The sequence below is a fragment of a genome, unplaced genomic scaffold, assembly GCF_019419815.1.
Source record: "Pyrus x bretschneideri cultivar Hongxiangsu unplaced genomic scaffold, Pyrus_bretschneideri_v1 Contig90, whole genome shotgun sequence".
Lineage (NCBI taxonomy): Eukaryota > Viridiplantae > Streptophyta > Magnoliopsida > Rosales > Rosaceae > Pyrus > Pyrus x bretschneideri.
In genome coordinates, this window is record NW_025999832.1 from 536,810 (window position 1) to 558,560 (window position 21,751).

The window sequence follows — 21,751 nt, forward strand, 5'->3', positions numbered from 1 at the left end:
ACCAACAAAGACTGAATATTTCCGACAAAATTTTAACGTGGTCCATGTGTATGCACTCTATACAATTTGTACACTGTAGATAACCTTGTAGGACTCTGTATAAAGGGTCCTTCTGCTACCATTTTAGACACTCCAGAAGAAATCAAGTTATCTCACTGCTTTCTCTCAGTATCATTGTTCCTTCTTTCCGCACCATTATACTGACTTGTATATAAATAAAGACGTAAACAGAGTAATCATCATTTGCGTTTTACTTCAATCTCTAACAAAGATTTTCTCACTTTTATATATTTTGGGATGTGATATCCACACACCTCATTTTATTTCTCACATATTTTTTTAATTTTCGACCGTTGAATCAGATGAATTGAAGAAGATCAACGGACATAAATTATCAAAAGGTGTGTGAGAAGTAAAATAGGATGTGTGGATAGCACATCCCTATATTTTAAACACAGAATTTTTTATTTTTTATTTTTTTGCATTTACTAAGGAAAATATTTAGAAGCCAATTCGTTTGTTGGTCGAGAAGCCAATCATTTAGAAATTATCATTTGTGTAAAGTTTTGGTTGTGAAAACTGAAAAGTTATGTTTTCCCTTATTTTATTTGGTGAGCCCGCAGAAGCTAACCAATGGACAGCTCCAAATTGTACCCTCCTAGATATCTACATTCTCTCTAACTCCACCAAACCATTTTGAAACTTCTCTCCCTCTCTTTCAGTTCCCTCCCTCTCCATATTTAGTTTACCAGGAAAAACCAAATCCCAGTCTCCATCATTTCCACATTACCTTAATTTTAACCATATATATTATTGCTTCATAGTTCTATGATCTATGTATATATATATACTTTGTGAGTTGGACCAGCATTCTAATATCCCTCTGTGTTTTCATGGCTTCTTTTGCAATTGGAGCTGCAGTAGTTCTGCTTCTACTTCCTCTTCTGCATCACCAAGTGCATGGAGGACTCGTAGGGATCGATATCAAAGACTGTGATGTTTCTCACGGAAACTGGGTTTTTGATGATTCATATCCTCTTTATGCCGCGCCCAGCTGCCCCTTCATTGAGAAGGAATTTGATTGCGTAGGGAATGGCCGCCCGGACAAAAACTACCTCAAGTATAGATGGCAACCCTTTGCCTGCAGCTTACCAAGGTACGCCACGATTTTCCATATTATACACGCATATTGCATACATACGCAGATAATATTCTCTTGCCCGACTTCTTACATGTTGTATGACGAAAGTCTCAGTTTGAATCACACATATTCAAATAAAACTTGGTCATCCGAGCAAATAATTAGATTGCTAATGTGAGTTAACTAATTAGAAACTTATTGGTCCAAAACTTTTTGAGTTATCACCTTCTAATTTTACTTTCATGGTCTAACCATATATCCCCACACCCTGTTACATGCGTGACTCTATCTATGAACTGCTCGTTAGGCTGGTCCTTATTCATATGAATGCATTTTCGGTGAAAAAAAATCCTTCATTTTTTTTTTAATACCTCACGAGTTTTAGCAATGTCACATCGCATTAGTAATGAGGAATCTGATTTCCGTTTCAATTTACAATGATATTTCTAAAATTGATGAGTTTTTTTTTGAAAAGGCATTGGTCCTTATTACTTTCTAGGCATTTGAATTTGTAAAATATTTTATGGTGCTCTTAAGTATTGATTATTTTGGGTTTTTTAATTTTTAGATTTTGAATTTTGTATTTTTGACCAAGGTTTTAACTATTTAGTCAAAATAAGTTTCTGAAAAACAATTATAAATTCTGAAATATTCGATACTCCGAATCACCTTGTCCTAGAAAAAAGAATTCATGCCCTTGATGTTTTGGTTCAGAAAACTAAAAATTAATTTTGAGTAACTTTCAATAGCTTCCATCCTCGTATATATATGCTTTTGTTTCTTTTAGGGGTGTGATATCTACACACTCCATTTTACTTCTCAGATACCTTTTTAATTTTCGGCCGTTGGATCAGATGAATTGAAGAAGATCAATGGATAGAAATTATCAAAGGGTGTGTGAGAAGTAAAATGAGGTGTGTGGATAGCACACCTCTTCTTTTATTGTTGTTTGTGTTGTCCGATATTACCACTCTGGACAGACTGGCAAACTTAAAGCCCATGTGAGAGACGTGGTATGGCTTTTTGTTTTGAATTTGTTCAACTAATTTTTGCTCTGCTGTAATTTTTCCTTTAAAGTTTGGATTTTTGAATGTTGTTTTCATAACACTGTTTAGTTGATTACACGTAGACATTATTTTTCCACATTTAAATATTTCTCATTAAAACAACAATATAAATGAAAGTTCTTCTACCCTTCCTTACATATAAAAGTATTTTATTATTTAATTTATATTAATTTTAAACTTTATGGTTGGGTTGATTTTTGCATCATTACAACACATTTGAGATTGGTTTACAAGTTGTGAGCACCTCTATATGGTATTTACCCTTTTTCAACGCTATGTTGTGTGTGTGTGTGTGTGTGTGTGTGTGTGAGGACAATGGCCAGATGGATGGTATGTGGCCATTTGTTTTTATAAGTGAAAGTCTCTGTCACGTAATTGAGAAATATACTTTGCAAAAACAATATCAAACTAGTATTTACCCTTCTTTTCAACGCTATGTTGCATATATATATATATGTATGTATGTATGTATGTATGTATGTATGTATATGTGTGTGTGTGTATGTATGTATGTATGTATATGTGTGTGTGTATGTATGTATGTATGTATATGTGTGTGTGTTTGTGTATGTATGCATGTATGTATGTATGTATGTATATGTGTGTGTGTGTGTGTGTGTGTGTGTGTGTGTGTGTGTGTGTGAGGACAATGGCCAGATGGATGGTATGTGGATATTTGCTTGTATGTATGTATGTATGTATATGTGTGTGTGTGTGACGACAATGGCCAGATGGATGGTATGTGGATATTTGCTTTTATAAGTGAAAGTCTCTGTCACGTAATTGAGAAATATACTTTGCAAAAACAATATCAAACTAGTATTTACCCTTTTTTTCAACGCTATGTTGCATATATATATATATATATGTATGTATGTATGTATGTATGTATGTATGTAGTATGTATGTATGAGGACAATGGCCTGATGGATGATATGTGGATATTTGCTTTTATAAGTGAAAGTCGCTGTCACGTAATTGAGAAATATACTTTGCAAAAACAATAATAAACAGTAGTTGGTCATACATTTTTCTTAATTTGAACATGAAATTAACACATCTTAAGATTGATTTCTCTGGCCATATTCTTGATAAGAGGAGATTCCAAATTTCCAAAATGGATATATGGCACGATCGGAATTTGAATGTGCAATTCAAATTAACAATTTTGTGATAAAACAACATAAATTTACTACGAGGAAACATTGCACAAATCACACTATTTACTTATCTTTGTAACAAACTAGATCTACTTAACACGTTATAAAACTTTGATATTGACCTGTGTGTTTGAATTTTGATGATGTAGATTCAATGGAAGTAATTTCTTGTCGACGTACATAGGGAAAAACATCATGTTTGTCGGAGACTCATTGAGTTTGAACCAATGGCAGTCACTTACTTGCATGCTTTATACAACTGTTCCAGGAACCAAATACACATTGGTCAGGAAAGAAGGACTCTCTACATTCACATTCCTGGTGAGCATCTCGTAGTCAAATTATAGACCTAAATTCTTATATTTGGATCCTAAAAAAGTTGTCGATTTATGTATTTTGGGTTTCATCTCCAATGCAAGGACTCAAATCCTAACACTCATTTTGAGTTTTAAGTTTTGAGTCTTTGCATCGGAGGAGAAACAATGAACTCAAAACTCAAATTTTAAGTTTTGACAATTTAGGTATGTGCATTGAAAATGATTGGAGTCAAAACTCGAACCCTAAAATTTTTCCTTGTTGGCATAGGCTCCACCAATGACCCAAATCTCCTATTGAAAGTCAAATTTAGGTCTCAATATATTTGCCTCAAGTTTTAAGTCTTATGTGCATTGAAGATGCATTACTTCTCAAGTCTCAACTTACACCTAATTAGAATCTGTACATTAGATGCACAAAATGATGATCTATATATGTTTTTATTTTTCTTATAATTATTTCTATAAAAGAGAAGACTTAAACTAGGTACGCCAATGTGGTTAGTATCTCAAACTAATAACACATTATGTGTTTTAAAATTTTCATATAGTAACGTATTATTGGTTTGAGATACTGTTATAATGTCTCACTCAGCATAAAGAAGTAGATGATATTGTTAGGTTCAGTTTCGAAATGATCATGTTTGCTGCACTTTGGTCCTATGACAATGATTGCTTTGTGTTCCAAACTTTTTTGTTAATTCGAAATCAAGAAGTTGCCATTTATTAGTTTTACATGACAGATTTGGTTGGATTACTTACATGATGAATGGCAATTCAAAAATTTTCAGGAATACAATCTGAGTGTGTCCTTCTCCCGAAATGCCTTCATTGTCGACATTGTAGGCACACCTGATGGCCGTGTCCTTAAACTTGACTCAATCTCAGCCGAAAACGAGCAACTGTGGCTGCAAAACGATGTATTGATCTTCGACTCATGGCACTGGTGGCTTCACGTCGGAAGAAAGCAACCGTAAGACGCCTATTGATTTGAATTCCACTCAATCTTTGAGTTTGCGTGTTGTGCAAGAAATTGAATGTTTGTTTTCAAATGTGTTGCAGATGGGATTTAATTCAAGTGGGGAATCAAACTTACAAGGACATGGATCGGTTGGGTGCATATGAGAAGGCGTTGACCACTTGGGCTGGATGGGTTGACACCAAAGTGGACTCCAACAAAACCAAGGTCTTCTTCCAAGGTGTTTCTCCAGATCATAGCAAGTAAGTATTCTCAACTGCCTGTGCAAGTATGAACACCGCACAAACACGACCCACCCGAGAGAACCTGAATCACAACCCATTTCGTAGAATTGAAATATTGAGCAGAGTTTCTGATAGTTTCTAATCAAACTCAATCTTTTTGTTTGTATCAGTGCAACAGAGTGGGGTGATCCTCAAGCAATTAACTGCAATGCACAAACAGAACCACTGCCAGGCCCAGACTTTCCAGGAAAACCACATCCAGCAGAGCAAGTACTAGAGAAAGTGTTACGCACCGCGTCAAGGCCGGTCTATTTGCTCAATATTACAACTCTTTCGCAACTACGAAAGGATGCGCACCCGTCGGTCTATGGCCTCGGCGGGCACCGGGGCATGGACTGCAGCCATTGGTGTTTAGCTGGAGTTCCTGATACTTGGAATGTGCTTCTTCATGCAGCTCTTACTCAAAATTAGGCATTCTTTATATCTCAAAGAATTGTTTTTTTTTTTTTTTTTACCAAATTGGCGATTAATAATCATTGATTAAGCTTTTCTCAAATAAGGCTTCATTATGTTAAATCTTTCGTTAGCTATTCGTATTTGTAAAATACATTAGTTTTTACAGATTCAACGAAAAAAAATGCAAAATAGTTCGCTGAAGTTTTCTTGTGCTGTGCTCTCTGTTTGGTTTCCTTATGTTTTTTACTTACTAAATATATTTCTAATCTAAGCTACACTAAGGAGGGGGGAGGATTTGAACACGTGAAACAATGAGCCGAAAAGGAAGACTCTAACCACTAGGGAAATTCATCATATGTTCGAAAAGTAGAGTCTAATAGCTATATATAATTATGTAGAAAATTCAAGAAATAACCATGCAATTAAATATCAAATTTAATGCTTACGCAAGTGCAATAGATTTTTTTTTTTTTTGTTTTTTGAAAAAAACGATATTATATACACTAAGGGTGGAGGAGTGGCTAAGACTCACAATGGACTAGCAATAATGTGGTTCAAATTCACCTTTAGCGAGAATCGAAGCTAAAACCTCTCATTTAATTACAATTGAAGATGAATACTACTAGATCATAGTACTAAGTGGCAAAACAAACTCTTTTTATTTAGCTTCTTTTTGGCTATGCTTGTGTAGGCATGTACTCTTCGAACAATCATTACACCCTTTTTATTTTATTTTATTTTTTTTTGTAAATTTATGAAGATGAGAGTGAGAGTTCGAAACTATTACAATAATTTTGGGAGAAGAGTTTTGAACTCAGGACACATGGGTAAAAATATAACACTCTATCCACTAGGATATTTGACCACTTACACATTTTGCATCACTTTACCGCATATACTTATCATTTTTGCCCTACGTTACCCTATTTCTTCACCTAGATTAACAAAGATGTTGATTTCGTTAAAGTGGCAATAACTCTCTGATCTTTTAACCATGCATACAATTAAGGATACACCAAAGGAATTTTGATTTTCAATGACAATCTTTGAAAAATTGAACCATTAGCATTGACCTGGATGAAACTTGGGTTAACATTGGCGTAGGGTTCGGTTATTGTTAATTAGTTTACTGGTCTAGCTAGGGTTTTTTTTTTTTTTTTTTTCTTTCAATTTTTGGTGTTCATTGTATGTGAAATTAACATTTCTTTTAACCTAGTTGACTGAATAGGATAATGCAGAACATGGAGGATGAGTACATGAATTAAAATGAGAGGAAACACTTTTTTTTTTTTTTTTTATAAGAGTTACAGTAAAACTTTGTGTACAATTCATGTAGCATTGCTCAAATAAGTTTTTTATTTGGTTTTGCATGATTATTCTATTATTTTGGGATCCTTTCTTAGTTTTAAAAATGATTCGCTTTCTTTTTACTTTGGCAGTTTTCTTAGTCCTTTTCAATCTTTAGTGGTTTAAATTACTAATTTCAATTGTATTTGTTTACACACAAAAAATCAAAACACAATGATTCCAAACTATAGCCTAATCATATTATTCTCCACTATTAAATTGGAAGTCTCAAGTCCGGCTTCCTCTAACTAACGAGTTCAATGCTTAATTTATAGTTAATCAACAATTTGGTTTAGCCGAATTTCTCTTTACTTCCAATATCGTTACATAAAAAATAAAAACACATTAATTCCACCATGTTTCTTTACAAAACTTAATCATTTAAATCCAATCCCAATATCGTTACATAAAAAAAAAAAAAAAAACACAATAATTCCAACATCGTACTGTACAAAACTTAATCACTTACATTCCAATCCCTTAATATGTTCCTCTCTTAGTCCACTAGGTAGCTTATTTAAACTACATATTAATAAAACTCTCTTTGTTAACCAAAAGATAGTGAAAAGACTATTTAGTCTTCTATCACAACAAAATAGTTAAGGGCAGTAACATGATTTCACAAAACATATTTTGCTGTTTTTGTTTAGGCCTCACCTACAGGTGATTTTAACATCTCTAATTTTAAAAAATAAAAAATAAACCTCTCTCCTTCAATTTTAAAAACAAAAATAAAAATAAAAAAATTTCACACACTGGTTTGTGTGTGGGCATATACTAGTTGGTATTCAAATTAGGTTTGAAATTTTCCTTGTGCTTTTTTATTTATGTATTCAGAGTCCATGCATTGTGAAATTTATTAGTATGAGTTAAACACCGACACGTATTGTTACCAATCCATTATCTATCCAGATTTTATCACACCTTTGTCAATTAAAAATATACTCACCATCTTGTGCTATAATTTGGTTACATTAGACATATTTCTCCGTGTTAACTGAATTACAGAAGCAAAATGGTTGCCTTAGGGCGTAAGGAACGAAAACTGGTAGATTAATTTGTACCTGATTGTAGCTAACACTAAAATCCATTAGCCATTAATTTGAGGGAGGGGATCCATATTAAATCGAAGGCTCGGTTTTGGGGAAGGGGATTAAATCGTGCAACTTTAATTTTTAATTTTTAATTTTAGAGCATAAGAGCTTGTTTTTATTTCATCCAACTTTTACCAATATATATGTCGGAAAAATTATTATCCAGTCCCTAATTACTAATCTTCATTGACTGAAACCTTATTAGTTTTTAAATTTTGATTGAAGTCTCTAGCATTTATATGATAATGAATTTACATGTTTATTACATATTTTTTAAAATAAGAATTAGTAATTGATTTAGGGCTTTAATATATTATACTCACACCTCTATTAAACTCTTAATTAATTTTCAATCCAAACATTTCCAAAATAAATAAATAAATAAATAAATTAGAACAAGTTTGTACCCATTAGTTTTTTATAAAAAGATTCTCAATTTTTTTGTACCCATTAGTTTTTTATAAAAAGATTCTCAATTTTTTAATCTTAAATGTACCCATTCATATAATTTTCAATTTTTTTTTAATCTTAAATGTACCCACTCTTAATTTGTTATATGTAAAATGTACCTTTTTTTTAATATAAAACATACAAATTTTTTTTTAAATAAAATGTACCCAATTTTTAATATAAAATCCATTCAAATTTTTTTAATCCATTTTTAAACTTATATGGGTACATTTTTTTTTTTTTGTTGATTTGAGAATGTATCTATGTCAAGTTTAATCAAAGAAATTTACTAATGTTATTAAGCCTAATATCTTCTCTCTTTTTTTGTGTTTTGAAGAATGTATCCATGTTTTGGTACAATAATTTTTTTTTGTTAATTTTGATGAATGTACCTACACACACACACACACAATATAATAGAGAGTATAATTTATATTTTATTATTTTTAATCCCACAAATTATGGGTTATATTTAAAATCTCATTATTATAAACAAATACAAATTTCAATTCACAATTTTTAATTTAAAAAATATAGTAACTTACACGATTACATTAATGTCAGGGACTTCGATCAAAACTAAACACAGACAAGGCTTCAGTCAAAGAATATTGATAGTTAGAGACCGCATCCAAAGTGTCATATATATGTGGATAATGGAGATTACACAAAACTCTCTCCCAGTCCTTTCCATCCACCCAATCATAACAAAAATCCAAATCTTTAAATTCAATTTCTTGGGTTACATTTCATCTCTAATCCACAAAATCTCCTCCCAAAAAGAAGAAACATGTAATTTCACACGTATATACATACATGCATTCTCACCCCCTAGCTAGTCACATACATTGTGAGACTCTCCAACCTCCTCCTCTCTCTCTCTCTCTCTCTCTCTCTCTCTCTCTCTCTCTCTCTCTCTCTCTCTCTCTCTCTCATGGATAATTTTTCCATTGGCACATTTATTATGGTGCTTTCTATTCTGCACCATCATGTACGCGGAAGTCGCCAGTACTCTAGTGAAGGATGTGATATTTTCCAAGGAAGATGGGTTTATGATGAATCATATCCCCTTTATACATCATCACAATGCTCCTTCATAGAGAAGGAATTCGATTGCCTACAAAATGGTCGTTCCGACAAATTCTATCTCAAATTCCGGTGGCAGCCTACTCACTGCAACTTAACAAGGTAAATATATGTAAGTGGTGGATTGCTTTGGTGATTAGAGTCTTCCTCATCAATTCACTACGTTTGAGTCCAAAACCTCCCCCTCCCTTAGTATCAATGGCTAGATACCCCTTTGCCGCATGCTTTCTTCAACTTTTAGTTTCAGAAATTATAAATACTTTAATTCTTTAATTCTTTTTTTTTTTTTTAATACTGGTGTATATATAGGTTCAACAGTGAAGATTTGTTGGAAAGATTTAAAGGGAAAAGCATCATGTTTGTTGGAGACTCATTGAGTTTAAACCAGTGGCAGTCACTCACTTGTATGCTTCATACAGCAAATCCACAGACTCAGTATAACCTGTACAGGACTGGAGGACTATCCACATTCGCATTCCCAGTGAGACCATTGATACCTATATACTTTACCTTCTTTTTAATTGTTAATGCATTTCTTATATTAGGGAAATAATGTGTGTTGGTTTTTGTCTTCTGATTCACGGTTGATTTATTCAATCATGGGTTATAAATAAAACAAGAAAATAAGATAAAAAGGAAGTGCAGAATCTTTTTCCTTCACAGTAATGCATAATTTTTTATTGGGACATTTTAAATGCGATCCTTAACTATCAATGTTCTTTGACTGAAACCTTTGTGGTTTTTAGTTTTTGATTGAAGTCACTTACATGAACATTAATGTAATAATGTATTTCTATGTAGGTTATTATATTTTTACATTAAAAATAAAATTTATAGTTATTTATATTAATGAGATTTTAACAACACTCATAATTTATAGGATTAAAAATATTAAAGATGAATTATACTCTCCAATATATTGTGTGTGTATAACATTATAAATTTTTTTTTATTAAACTTTTGATATGGATACATTCTCAAATCAACGAAATAGAATGCACCCATATAAGTTTAAAAAATAGATTAGAGAAAAGATTGAATATGAATTTTATATAAAAACTGGGTACATTTTATATTAAAAAAAAGGGTATATTTTTAATATAACAAATTGGTATATTTAAGAATGGATACATATAAGATTAAAAAATTGATTTTTTTTGGGTAAATTATATAAAATTATCTTAATTATTGGCTTAGTCACAGTTTCATACCCCATCTTTAAAAAAATATCAATGTCATACCTCATCTTACGAATTTGTTACAATTTCATACTTTCCGTCAGTTTGTCTGTCAATTATTCCGTTAAATAGTGATGTGATTTGAGACGGGACCCACTTTCAATTTTAACTAGATTAAAAAATTAACTAAATATTAAAAAATTAAAAAAAAAAACAAAAACAAAAACAAACAAACTACAAACAACAAACCCACACCCAGATCTCTTTCCTTCCCCCTCACCTCTCCGCAACTGCCGCCCTCTCTTCCTCCATCTCCACCTCCGCACTCCTCCCCCTCCCCCTCCTACACACCCATCACCCTCTCCATGTACGCCCACTCTCCTTCCCCATCGTCATCGTTCGTATGATTTGTGAACCCTACCACACACCCATCGCCGACAAAGCCCTCTCACCAAATCGCCTTCCACTCCTCCGAATCTCACCGATGACGGCTTGGCCTTTATTGTTCTTGCTGTTGCGGAACTAATTCTTCACCAAAATTGAACGGCCGGGAGATCCGTGGCGGTTCATGAATCGTACGGACGACGATGACGAGGAAGGAGAGTGGGCGTATATGGAGAGGGTTATGTGTAGTGGTGAGGGTGATGGGTGTGTAGGTGGGGGAGGGGGAGGGGGAGGAGTGCGGAGGTGGAGATGGAGGAAGAGAGAGCAGGAGTTGCAGAAAGGGAGTTGCAAAGAGGTGAGGGGGGAAGGAAAGGGATCTGGATGTGGGTTTGTTGTTGTTGTTGTTGTTGGTGTTGGTTTTTTTTTTTTTTTTTTTTTAAATAAATATTTAGTTAATTTTTAATTTAGTTGGAATTGAAAGTGGGTCCCGTCACTATTTAACAGAAGAATTGACAGACAAACTGATAAAAAGTATGAAATTATAACAAATTCGTAAGATGAGTTATGACATTGATATTTTTTAAAGATGGGGTATGAAATTGTGACTGGTCCAATAGTTAAGGTAGTTTTTTGTAATTTACCCAATTTTTTTATAAAAATTTAATGGGTAAAAACTTATTCTAATTTTATTTTTTATATTTTGGAAATGTTTGAATTGAAAATTAATTAAGAGTTTAATAAGGGTATGAGTATTAAAACTCTAAATCAATTACTAATTTTTATTATAAAAATTTATGTAACTTACATGTAATTCATTAATATATTAACACTAGGAGTTTTGTTCAAAATTTAAAAACTAATAAGGTCTTAATCAATAAACATTAAAAATTAGGAATCGGATACTGATTTTTCTTTTTTTATTTTTATTTTTTGGGTCTCATATAAGTATATTACTGTAGATGTAGTGGTCCACCTAACTATAAAAATAGTAGAAAAGACGACAATTATGCTGTAATGATTCATGCATTACTCTACCAGCAATTATTTTGGAAATTAGGTAAGCTTAATGCATGTGAACTGGAAAGAGCAACCGCAAGGATGGAATATTAATCATAGATTTCTTTAATTAGAGATTCCTTAGTTTCAAATCTCTTCCCTAAAATATAGCATCTCAGCGTCAAAACTTGACAAAAAGATATAAAAAAAGGTGAGACCACCTATAAATCTCTAGCTACCAGCTACCAGAATATTATTACGTTCATTAAATTTGTTTAGTACATGACGACTCAGGCCTCCTTGGTTATAGATAAGGTTAAAAACATGCTAGATTTGAATAAATAACGACATAGTACCGCATATTATTTGGTGAACAAAATTTGGTAACTAAATTTTGCAAGTGCATCATTACTTTGATCTAATATGTGTCAGCCATGCGCTTCACTTGAGTATCGTCATGTGTGAGGAGGCATGCGAGGATGTAGAGTGTTGTCCAACGTCAGAGAATTAAGAGACCTTGCATGTGATTATAAAGAATCAAGTTAATTTCCTTATTGCTAATTAGTTTTAGAGTAGAACATCAACTTTCAATCACACACACGTCAGTTATTAATGGTCTAGCTATAGTAATTTGATGTCATCAAGTGGTTCTAAAATCGTATTATTCCACATCTGGCTACAGGCATACAATATGAAGGTCATGTTCTCTCGGAATGCATTTCTGGTTGATACAATAAGCACAACAGCTGGTCGAGTTCTTAAACTCGACTCTATCGAAAGTGGGAAACTGTGGAGGAATAGTGATGTTTTGGTCTTCAACTCATGGCATTGGTGGCTTCACACTGGAAGGAAGCAACCGTAAGTTCAATTTTCCAACACCCTATGGGCCCGTGCTAGATACAAAACTGCTTAAATAATTGAATTTGTAAATTTAGCTTGTAAAAATTTGGTTAATTAACATCGTTAAGTAAATGAACGTATGTGTTGCAGTTGGGATCTAATTCAAGAAGGAAGGCATACATACAAAGACATGGATCGCTTGGTTGCATACGAGAAAGCGCTCAAGACATGGGCTAGATGGGTTGATACAAATTTGGAATCGACAAAAACAAGAGTTTTTTTCCAAGGCGTTTCCCCAGATCATAATAAGTAAGGCTAATTTCATGTAGCACATTGTTTGTAATGTAACCGCATTAACATGTTATCAAATTATGAACGTCAACCTTTACAATACGAACTTTTATTCAAATGCACATGTTCGGTTATCCGGTAAGAAATCTTGTGGCTTTCATCACATAAGGAAACATTGTTACATTGGTTTAGGATTTAGTATCAATTAGCTAGTGTTTTACCTTATTTTAACACAATTGTTTGCTCATTTTGTTTACATTTCTTCTGCAACCTTTTGTTTTCCTGTCTCATTCTAGTTGTGCAATGTTTTGTCAGTGGAAGTGAATGGGGAGAGGCAGCCTCAAAGCATTGTGAAGGGCAAACGCAACCAATGGTGAGGGATGAGTATCCGGCAGGTTCACATCCAGCAGAGGTAGTAGTAGAAAGAGTGCTGCGTTCAATGTCAAACCCAGTTCATTTGCTAAATGTCACAACCCTTTCACAACTAAGAAAAGATGGGCATCCATCTGTGTACGGTCACGGCGGTCACAGGGACATGGACTGCAGCCACTGGTGTTTAGCCGGAGTTCCTGATACTTGGAATCAGCTTCTATACGCATCTCTGATAGAAAGCAAAATCAGTTACTAACTGTGTATGTGGACTCGGAAAATTAAAAGTAAGATGTAAGCCCTCAGGTTTAGTCCAATTGGTGATTCCATCCAATTAATATGGTTTACATACGCAAGCATGCGATTTCTACTTATCATCATCATCTTTATTCATCAAAAGTAACACAGTTATGAACAAGTACATATATACTATAAAAAGAGACACTTACTAATACAGTCAATTAGTATTTTTTTTCACTTATAAGTGACAGGTATCATGGATGGATGACGAGTTCAATACCTACTTATCCTCTCACCCCTTAGGGTAAATCTACCATAAATATATATATATATACACATATATACATATATTATATAGGTTTAGGTTAGGATGACACTTTTTACACCCATTTTGACAAATATTTTATTGGCTCACTTTGTATTGTATTTCAACGATCTAATCCATCTTCTAGGTCTTCCCTAAAAAATTATGTCTACCAAAAAATCATCAAAAAATTCGAAACCATATGGCTGTAAAATAATAATCATTTTAGTGGGCTTTTTTTTTTTTTTTTTTGCGTAATCATATTTATCTATTTTCTTTACTACAAATGAATGACTTACTAGTTTTGGATTTTGTCTAATTTTGACACAAATTTTCTAGGTCACTCCGTAATTTTTTCAAGAATTCGAATCGTCTAGATTTCAATTCATCATTCACAAATCTTCCTTGCAAAAATTTAGACAAATCTAAAATCAATAAGACATTCATTTGTAGTGAAGAAAATGAATGAATACGGTTCTGTAAAAAAACACTAAAAATGACTATCATTTAAGCCAATGATCATATAATTTCTGATTTGAACGATTTTTGGTAGACATAATTTTTGATAAAAGACCTAAAAAATAAATGATTGTATTATTAGGCTCGAAAACTTCAACTACATTTATTTCTCCTTGAAAAAGATGAACTTAAAGTAATCAACAAGTGGAGGAAGCTACCGTACTGTAAATAGAATAAGATAATCCTGTTTGGTTGAAAACACAACGGCCCTTTCGTAAGTTGGATTTTCAGTTGTTTTCAGAGGATTGACACTCAAAGCCTTTGGTGAACCTAGTGAATCTGTTTGATTATTGTTATAAAGGCGTCCCATTATTGATTTCTGTCAATAGAAAAGATGAATTAATTTTAGAATAGTTAATATATGAATTAATTTTATACTAGATTATATATGTGATGCTTGTGCCACAAGTAAACTTCTTAATCAAATGATTGTGTCAGTAAACTTCTTAATCAAATGATTGTGTCACTGACTGGCTTATGATTGCTTAATCAAATCTGTCCCTCACAAGGGGGGTCATAGTGACTAGCCCGGGCGACTGTTAACAAAAATACAGGTCTCCGCAAAAGTCATAAGACAATTTTTTTTATGACAGCCACATGTGCCCCGACAAACACTGAAACGATGGGCCCCAATGCAGCATATATCACAGAACCTTCCAACAGCTAGCCAACGTGGTAATGGTTACGATTAAGTCACGTCAATATCTTGTATTGCCTTTTTTTATAGAGATAAGGACAAAAAAAAAATACATAAATAAAAAGTGTGAAAAGATGGGACAAAAAAAAAGAGGAAATTTAGAGGGAAGTAAATCCTATGCCGCAGCAATCACTGAAGCGACCGTAGTTCAGTATATATCTTCTGCAAGTTGGAATCTTGATGAAGACCACACTGAGGAGCTGCATGTATATTGTATAGGTTCGGTCGAAACAAATGACAAAATTAAAGGAAAAAGAAAAATGTGACGAATCGAAGGTCGCTAGCCTCCAACCTTATCATTTTAGAGTGGAGAAAAACCACTCAGAAGTTGGAATAATCCAAACAAAGAGGTCCTCTATACGCCTAAACTACTCAAGCCTCGACCACTAATTTTGCCACTTGCAAAGGCCAATATCTATTCAATTAGATAGGTATATGGAGATTATTTGCCTTCCATTGTATATCGCAATATAGTATATTAGTATTTACCTAAACCACAGGACTTAAGGAAGTGGCCATCTACCATTCAGTCTTTATCCAATAGTGGATCAGATTTAATCTTTTGTTGTTATACTTTCTCATTCACCATTAGATAAAGGTCGAACGCTATTAGAATTTTCTTGGATTATTTTGTCTATGACAACATGATTATTTACTGCTAATGTACTTAAATATTAATATGAAGAGGTTTAAGACCTTAGCTTTTTTGTGGGGTTTAAAAAGGGCCTTTGCTTGTATTAGAGCCTTTGTTTTGAACAAAAGCTATATTGGGAAAATTCAATATAAAGAGTGATTAGTTCACTTTTGTCAAATATGTCGTCAAACAGAGAATTTAACTCTAGATATGAAGACAAAAACCATCCAATCAATGGTCTAACTAATTACTAATGTTATGTTGTTAAACTGCTGATCTAGCAATCAAAATATATTCTTCTTAATTAGGGTGTTCGATTATAAAAGAAAAGCTAATATGTCAAGCCAAGAAAAGCTAATAGATAACAAGCCCTTAATTGCCATATCGATTAAGAAAAGATTATGCATATAGAGGAAGCCCCCTTATTTAAACAAAAGAAGACTATAATTCTAAGCAAGTAAGAATATTGTAGCTAGCTATCACCCTCTTGTGCCACATGGGTGCTTCCTCTATATTTTCTGCAGCATTGATATTTTCTCTTTTGTGTCAAATAGGAGGAAGGGTGGTGAGTCAAGGGACAATAAAACATGTAAACAGTGCTGGTTCTGGGTCTGGGTGTGACCTTTTCCTTGGGGAATGGGTATATGATAAGTCCTACCCTCTCTACAATTCAGTAGAATGTCCCTTCATTTGGAAGGAATTCGATTGCCAAAAGAATGGTCGACCAGACAATGAGTATCTCAACTACAGATGGCAGCCCACTTCATGCAAATTACCAACGTACATTTCTTATCCATCATTTTTTTTTTCTCTCTTCATCTTCTCTATCCAGTCCTTCTTGCCACTATAGCAGAATGTGGAATTTTTTTTGGTGTGGGGGAGGGGGGAAAGAAAGGAGGGGGGGGGGGGGGGGGTGGAAATAGTTACAATAAACATATTCTGACCATAAAAAAAAAAAAAATTATGGTATTTTTGGTGGGGGGGGGGAATAGTTACAATAAACATATTCTGACCATCAAAAAAAAAAAATTATGGTATTTCGTTATACAAATGGTCAATTTTCAATAATGTAGACAGATTGATCATAAACATATTTCTACAAACTAAATGTTAAAATATGTTTATTGTAGCGAGTTGTCCTTCTTCTTTTTTTTTTTTTTTTTTTTCTCTGAAAGTATTTACCACATGGTTAATGCATGCTACAATAATCATCCTTAATTGCTAAACTATTTTGGGAGCATCACCTCGTCATAATTTGCATTTCTATTATTCCTAATTAAGGGTCATTTTCCCTATAAAAAAATTGTGTCATCTCACGCATTCATATACTAATTTATAATCTTAGAATTAACATTAACCCATAATTATGTACGTATATATGTAGGTTCGATGGGAAAAGCTTTTTGGAAAAATTTAGAGGGAAGCGCATTCTATTTGTAGGGGACTCATTGAGCATAAATCAATGGCAGTCCCTCACATGTTTACTTCATAAATCAGTGCCACAAGCCAATTACACCTCAAACAGGGTTGGAGGTGTCTCCACATTCAAGTTTCCGGTAAGGCTAACTAGCTTCATTTCCATCTAATAAACCCGTCATGTTACTAATCAGGTCCCCTTAATCACACGAAATATATTAATTACAAGATGTGATCGTGCTCACTTGCACTAATTTGTAGGCCTACGACGTTTCGATCGTACTGTCCCGGAATGCCTTCCTAGTAGATATTGTGCATGAGAGCAGCGGACGTGTTCTAATGCTCGACTCGATTCAGAATGGAAGTTATTGGAGAACCTTTGATGTCTTGGTCTTCAATACCTGGCATTGGTGGCTTCATGCTGGAAGAAAACAGCCGTATGTATGCGCATGAATGTTCTGCTATTTTTTTTTTTTTTCTTTTTTCCTCCTTTATTTTTCTTTTGCCTTCTTCAAGTTTTTACATTAATTAAACTAAAGCAATGCAGGTGGGAGGAAGTTCGATATGGCGTAAACAACGTACACCAAGACATTGATCGCATGATGGCATATGAGAAAGCTTTGAAGACATGGGCTAGGTGGGTGGACTCCAGTGTGGATCCTGGTAAAACTAAGGTCTTCTTTCAAGGTGTTTCTCCAGATCATATGAGGTAGTTAAGCAATTGGACCTCCTAATTAAACAACATCATCCGCTTAGTTCAACTTTGACAATATTGCAGACCTAGTCGTTGCCAAGTTGACATAGACAAGTTCTTCTGCATCCAAGTTTGAATCACCCTCCCCATAGCTTAGATTAGATTAGATTGTTGCTCGAATAAAAAACTTTGACCATTAATTTTGTTCCAAAAATAAAAGCAATGACGATTAGTTCTCCCTCGTACAATTAATTGTGATCTAATCTTGTGTTTGTGGTAATGGCCAGTCCAAGAGAATGGGGCGATGATGCAAAATCAGGGAACTGTTTTGGACAAAGGGCACCAGTGATGGGGGCACAATATCCAGGAGGTTCACATCCAGCACAAGTTGTTCTAGAAAACGTGCTGCGGACAATGTCAAAGCCAGTTCATTTGCTCAACATAACAACTCTTTCACAACTAAGAAAAGACGGCCACCCTTCGGTCTATGGTTTCGGCGGCCACCGGAACATGGATTGCACCCATTGGTGTCTTCCCGGCGTTCCGGATAGTTGGAATCAAATTCTGTTTGCAGCACTCTTCCATAGCTAATATGTATATATTTATGTTGTTGCATCCTTCCTTTTTCCTTTAGATTAAATAATCATTTTCTTTTTCTATTAATTACTAATAATGTTTTCCACTTGAAAGCTAGCTTTGGGCTGCAGTTTGTAAGTTGAAGGTTGCGTAGCCTGTATTCGAATTTCGAATATATAGTTTCATTTGTTTATGTGGTATCTTCTGTAATTTTGTTGCCGAGAAATTATGGAATATAATTATCAATAACCCGTAAATTGCTAGTAGGCCTGAGTGGGCCATTACTATATAAAAGATGTTGGCCCATTATTATTGTGAAATTCCTACCATCCCAACATGTTCCTTTTTTTTTTTTTTCTTTTCTATATATATATATATATATATATATATATATTTGAAGTTATTAGTCATTTTCAAAACCATTAGGCACTCACGAATCTCTCCTACTCTTCCTCTATTTTAAGATATTTTACTTAAATTTTATGTGAAATCTCTAAAAATCAATTAAATGCCATCAAACTTCATAAATTTATAATTCGTTAAAATCTTTTAAAATCTCAATTGAATATATCCTTAAATATATAATTTACTAGAGATCAAAAGATTTTTTTCCACAACTGATTCCTCACACAGTAATTTTGAAAGGATTGTTTTCACAGCACATCAATGTCAAACTAAACCTTGGTATCTTTAGTGCGGCCTGTCTAATCAGATTGTGGACGTCATCAAAAGTATAATTCTTATGCATTGTAACATGAAAGAAATTCAAGATAAAAACAAAGCGATGAGTACATAAAGAAAGAAGAGGGCGAAGAAATCGTTACCCTAAAACGATGTTGCCACTAGCAAAGGTAGGGAAGGGGCAATTGGTCCCTCTGGTCCAAAAGATTTATACACAGGTAATACAGCTCATGTATATTATACATTATTTTTGCAAATAATTAAGGACAAACATCATATACACAAAGACCAGTATAAATGTGTATTAATTCGAGTGTTTGAGTTGTAAATACAATATATATATATATATATATATATATATGTTTATCAATGAGATCGGGTCGGAGGTCTCTTTCAACATTAAACATTTTTTTATACAACTTTCAATGCTAAACATTGGATAGAAATGTCTGAGAAGACTAAAATATGTAAGAAACTAAATCTGAGATAAAAATTATATTTTTGCCAAACATGTGTATGACTTAAAGTATATGTTATTTTTTTGGAAGATATGGTTGAAAAGTACATATAAACAATCAATATGTGATAAATTCTTTGTTACACTCTGATTGCTATAAAATCTTAGCTCCGTCACTGGATATCGCCTCTTTTTAGATTGGTTATAGAAATAACACCATTGATGTGTTTTATAGTGAGTTTTTCTTAAAATGTCTTATGGATTGTAACACGATGCCCATTGGTGTTGTCAGCAAACCAAATAGCTTGATTGCTAATTAAACATCTCCCAACAGTTTTGGAATGCTACATATAGCTCTGCAGGCTAAGAAGAATGTAGCTGCAAACACAAAATGCAAATTATAGGACAAAACAAGACCAATCATCACCCTTGCATGGAACAATCATGATTATATTCCCAAAAGCTAGAGACACACACACACTGAAGCAGTAAAGCAACCAGAAAAACCACATACCTGAGGGAGGAGGACAGACGTGTTATCAGCTATATAGTCCGTAAACTTGGGAAGAAGAAGAATGGAAGCACAAGAGCTGTTCATTTTGTAACTCGTCCAAGTTCAGGGATGTATCGTTTGCTTCTGCACGGTTTAATTTCCAATACATCCAACTCTTGATCCAAAATTTGACAGAGATCCATGACAACTTTCATGAATCTTCTGCCACAAGTGAGCACGGAATATTTGAACCAATCAAGGTGGGAATCTTTCCCTGCATAAACATACTCTTGATTTTCTTGAGATTTTGGAACTCTGTGCGAAATCTAATCATCAAGGTGTTTTAAAATTGTTTTCATATATCAATAGTTTTACTAAGCTTTTAAAAGCGACCAACTAGTATGCAAATCAATCACAAATCGAAATCACAAAGTTTGAGTCCAAAAACGTATTTCCTACTACGTATTTGATAAGAAGAACCTATAACCTGTAAGAAAACCCCATCAAGATTGAGGTGGATGAATGTGTTTAATTTATCAAGGATTTTAAGTTAAGCATTCCATAATATTGATTTTATTTATCAAGCTTCGTAGGATAATTATTCAATTTTAATTGGAAAAAAATACAAATAATTGACATACACCATTGGAAGGATACTAGGACCATTTTTCTATACTCCGTGGCGAATATGTGCCATTTATACAAATCTGTGTATATTTTGAAAATAGTATTGTAAACTCTTCAGAGGCCTAATAAAAATCTCAAACTATTTTTAAACTTTAAAGAATATAATTTTCCGTTCAAATTGATGAAAACAGTCATTGAGCACATACTTCGACCTTCATGTTCTTAGATCGACACCTTTGATTGAGAATTTATGTAACTTCTAAGAAGTTGCTTCAAATGATTTCATAGCGTTTAAAGTTTTCATGTAACAAGTACCAATTAAATGTTAAAAATAACCAATATTTATAGAAATGTAATAACACTTATGATGAGAGATTATATCGTTATAATATTTTATTCTATTTCACTTTTGCTACATAACACTCATAAAGAATTTGAATCTTTAAATTTTACGAATAAAGTGAGAATTCGATTGTAAAATTAATTAATAATATAAAAAATAATATAACCTCTTGTAATCATGTATAGGATCACTCATCTCATCTGTATAACATTCATTCCGACTCAACATCAAATCTGCCATTTATTCTGTCGACGTACTTGTTAGAGGCCTAAAGCTTATAAAACAAAAAAGCAAGTACACCTGTCAAAACATTGCTTGAACCACGAGCAAGGGTATTTGGCCATTTGGGAAAGAGATTCTATCCGAAACTCTTTCATTAAGATCATCAAATTAGATCAAGTAATATATGTCTTTCAAATTTCATCCAACGGTTAAAAATTATCATATTTTTTAAGAGATCAAAACAAGTGGACCGTTTGGTGAAATTTGAAAGACGCGATCACTTAATCAAGTAACCTTGATAGAAAAAAATCCAGAGTGAATCTCTTTATGATCATTTGGCCTTACAACATAAAAAGGATCCGGCGAAGATTCCCTTAGTAAAAATTCTAAAAATCTTCTAACTATATCCGTTCATCGTACATTTTACATCACGAATCTCAGAATATCCAAAGGCCACACGAACAAGGGTATT

At 33.4% G+C, this 21,751-nt stretch overlaps 3 protein-coding genes across 3 annotated transcripts; all 3 read left to right on the plus strand.

Moving 5' to 3' along the window:
* The first annotated feature begins 612 nt into the window (after nt 1-612).
* On the plus strand, nt 613-5,542 carry LOC103955117 (protein trichome birefringence-like 43). The gene is made up of 5 exons (XM_009366992.3): nt 613-1,156; nt 3,518-3,689; nt 4,474-4,655; nt 4,745-4,903; nt 5,056-5,542. Exons 1-5 carry the CDS (start codon nt 894-896, stop codon nt 5,354-5,356), a joined length of 1,077 nt encoding a protein of 358 aa, XP_009365267.2. The 5' UTR covers nt 613-893; the 3' UTR covers nt 5,357-5,542.
* A 3,470-nt stretch (nt 5,543-9,012) lies between these two features.
* On the plus strand, nt 9,013-13,732 carry LOC103955119 (protein trichome birefringence-like 43). Its single transcript, XM_048576738.1, has 6 exons — nt 9,013-9,103; nt 9,136-9,420; nt 9,628-9,799; nt 12,559-12,734; nt 12,867-13,025; nt 13,323-13,732. The coding sequence occupies exons 2-6, from the start codon at nt 9,167-9,169 to the stop codon at nt 13,633-13,635; spliced, it is 1,074 nt and encodes a 357-aa protein (XP_048432695.1). The 5' UTR covers nt 9,013-9,103; nt 9,136-9,166; the 3' UTR covers nt 13,636-13,732.
* A 2,407-nt stretch (nt 13,733-16,139) lies between these two features.
* LOC103955114 (protein trichome birefringence-like 43) lies at nt 16,140-18,766 on the plus strand. The gene is made up of 5 exons (XM_009366990.3): nt 16,140-16,550; nt 17,155-17,326; nt 17,448-17,623; nt 17,734-17,895; nt 18,168-18,766. The coding sequence occupies exons 1-5, from the start codon at nt 16,267-16,269 to the stop codon at nt 18,469-18,471; spliced, it is 1,098 nt and encodes a 365-aa protein (XP_009365265.2). The 5' UTR covers nt 16,140-16,266; the 3' UTR covers nt 18,472-18,766.
* The last annotated feature ends 2,985 nt before the right edge of the window (nt 18,767-21,751 follow it).

Bases quoted from the DNA above. Each gene is read 5' to 3' on its own strand.
- LOC103955117 (XM_009366992.3), top strand. From the start codon at position 894: ATGGCTTCTTTTGCAATTGGAGCTGCAGTAGTTCTGCTTCTACTTCCT. The intron at 4,656-4,744 runs GTAAGACGCCTA...AATGTGTTGCAG, and splicing joins CACGTCGGAAGAAAGCAACC to ATGGGATTTAATTCAAGTGG. The intron at 4,904-5,055 runs GTAAGTATTCTC...TGTTTGTATCAG, and splicing joins GTTTCTCCAGATCATAGCAA to TGCAACAGAGTGGGGTGATC.
- LOC103955119 (XM_048576738.1), top strand. From the start codon at position 9,167: ATGGATAATTTTTCCATTGGCACATTTATTATGGTGCTTTCTATTCTG. The intron at 9,800-12,558 runs GTGAGACCATTG...ATCTGGCTACAG, and splicing joins TATCCACATTCGCATTCCCA to GCATACAATATGAAGGTCAT. The intron at 12,735-12,866 runs GTAAGTTCAATT...TATGTGTTGCAG, and splicing joins CACACTGGAAGGAAGCAACC to TTGGGATCTAATTCAAGAAG.
- LOC103955114 (XM_009366990.3), top strand. From the start codon at position 16,267: ATGGGTGCTTCCTCTATATTTTCTGCAGCATTGATATTTTCTCTTTTG. The intron at 16,551-17,154 runs GTACATTTCTTA...GTATATATGTAG, and splicing joins ACTTCATGCAAATTACCAAC to GTTCGATGGGAAAAGCTTTT. The intron at 17,896-18,167 runs GTAGTTAAGCAA...GGTAATGGCCAG, and splicing joins GTTTCTCCAGATCATATGAG to TCCAAGAGAATGGGGCGATG.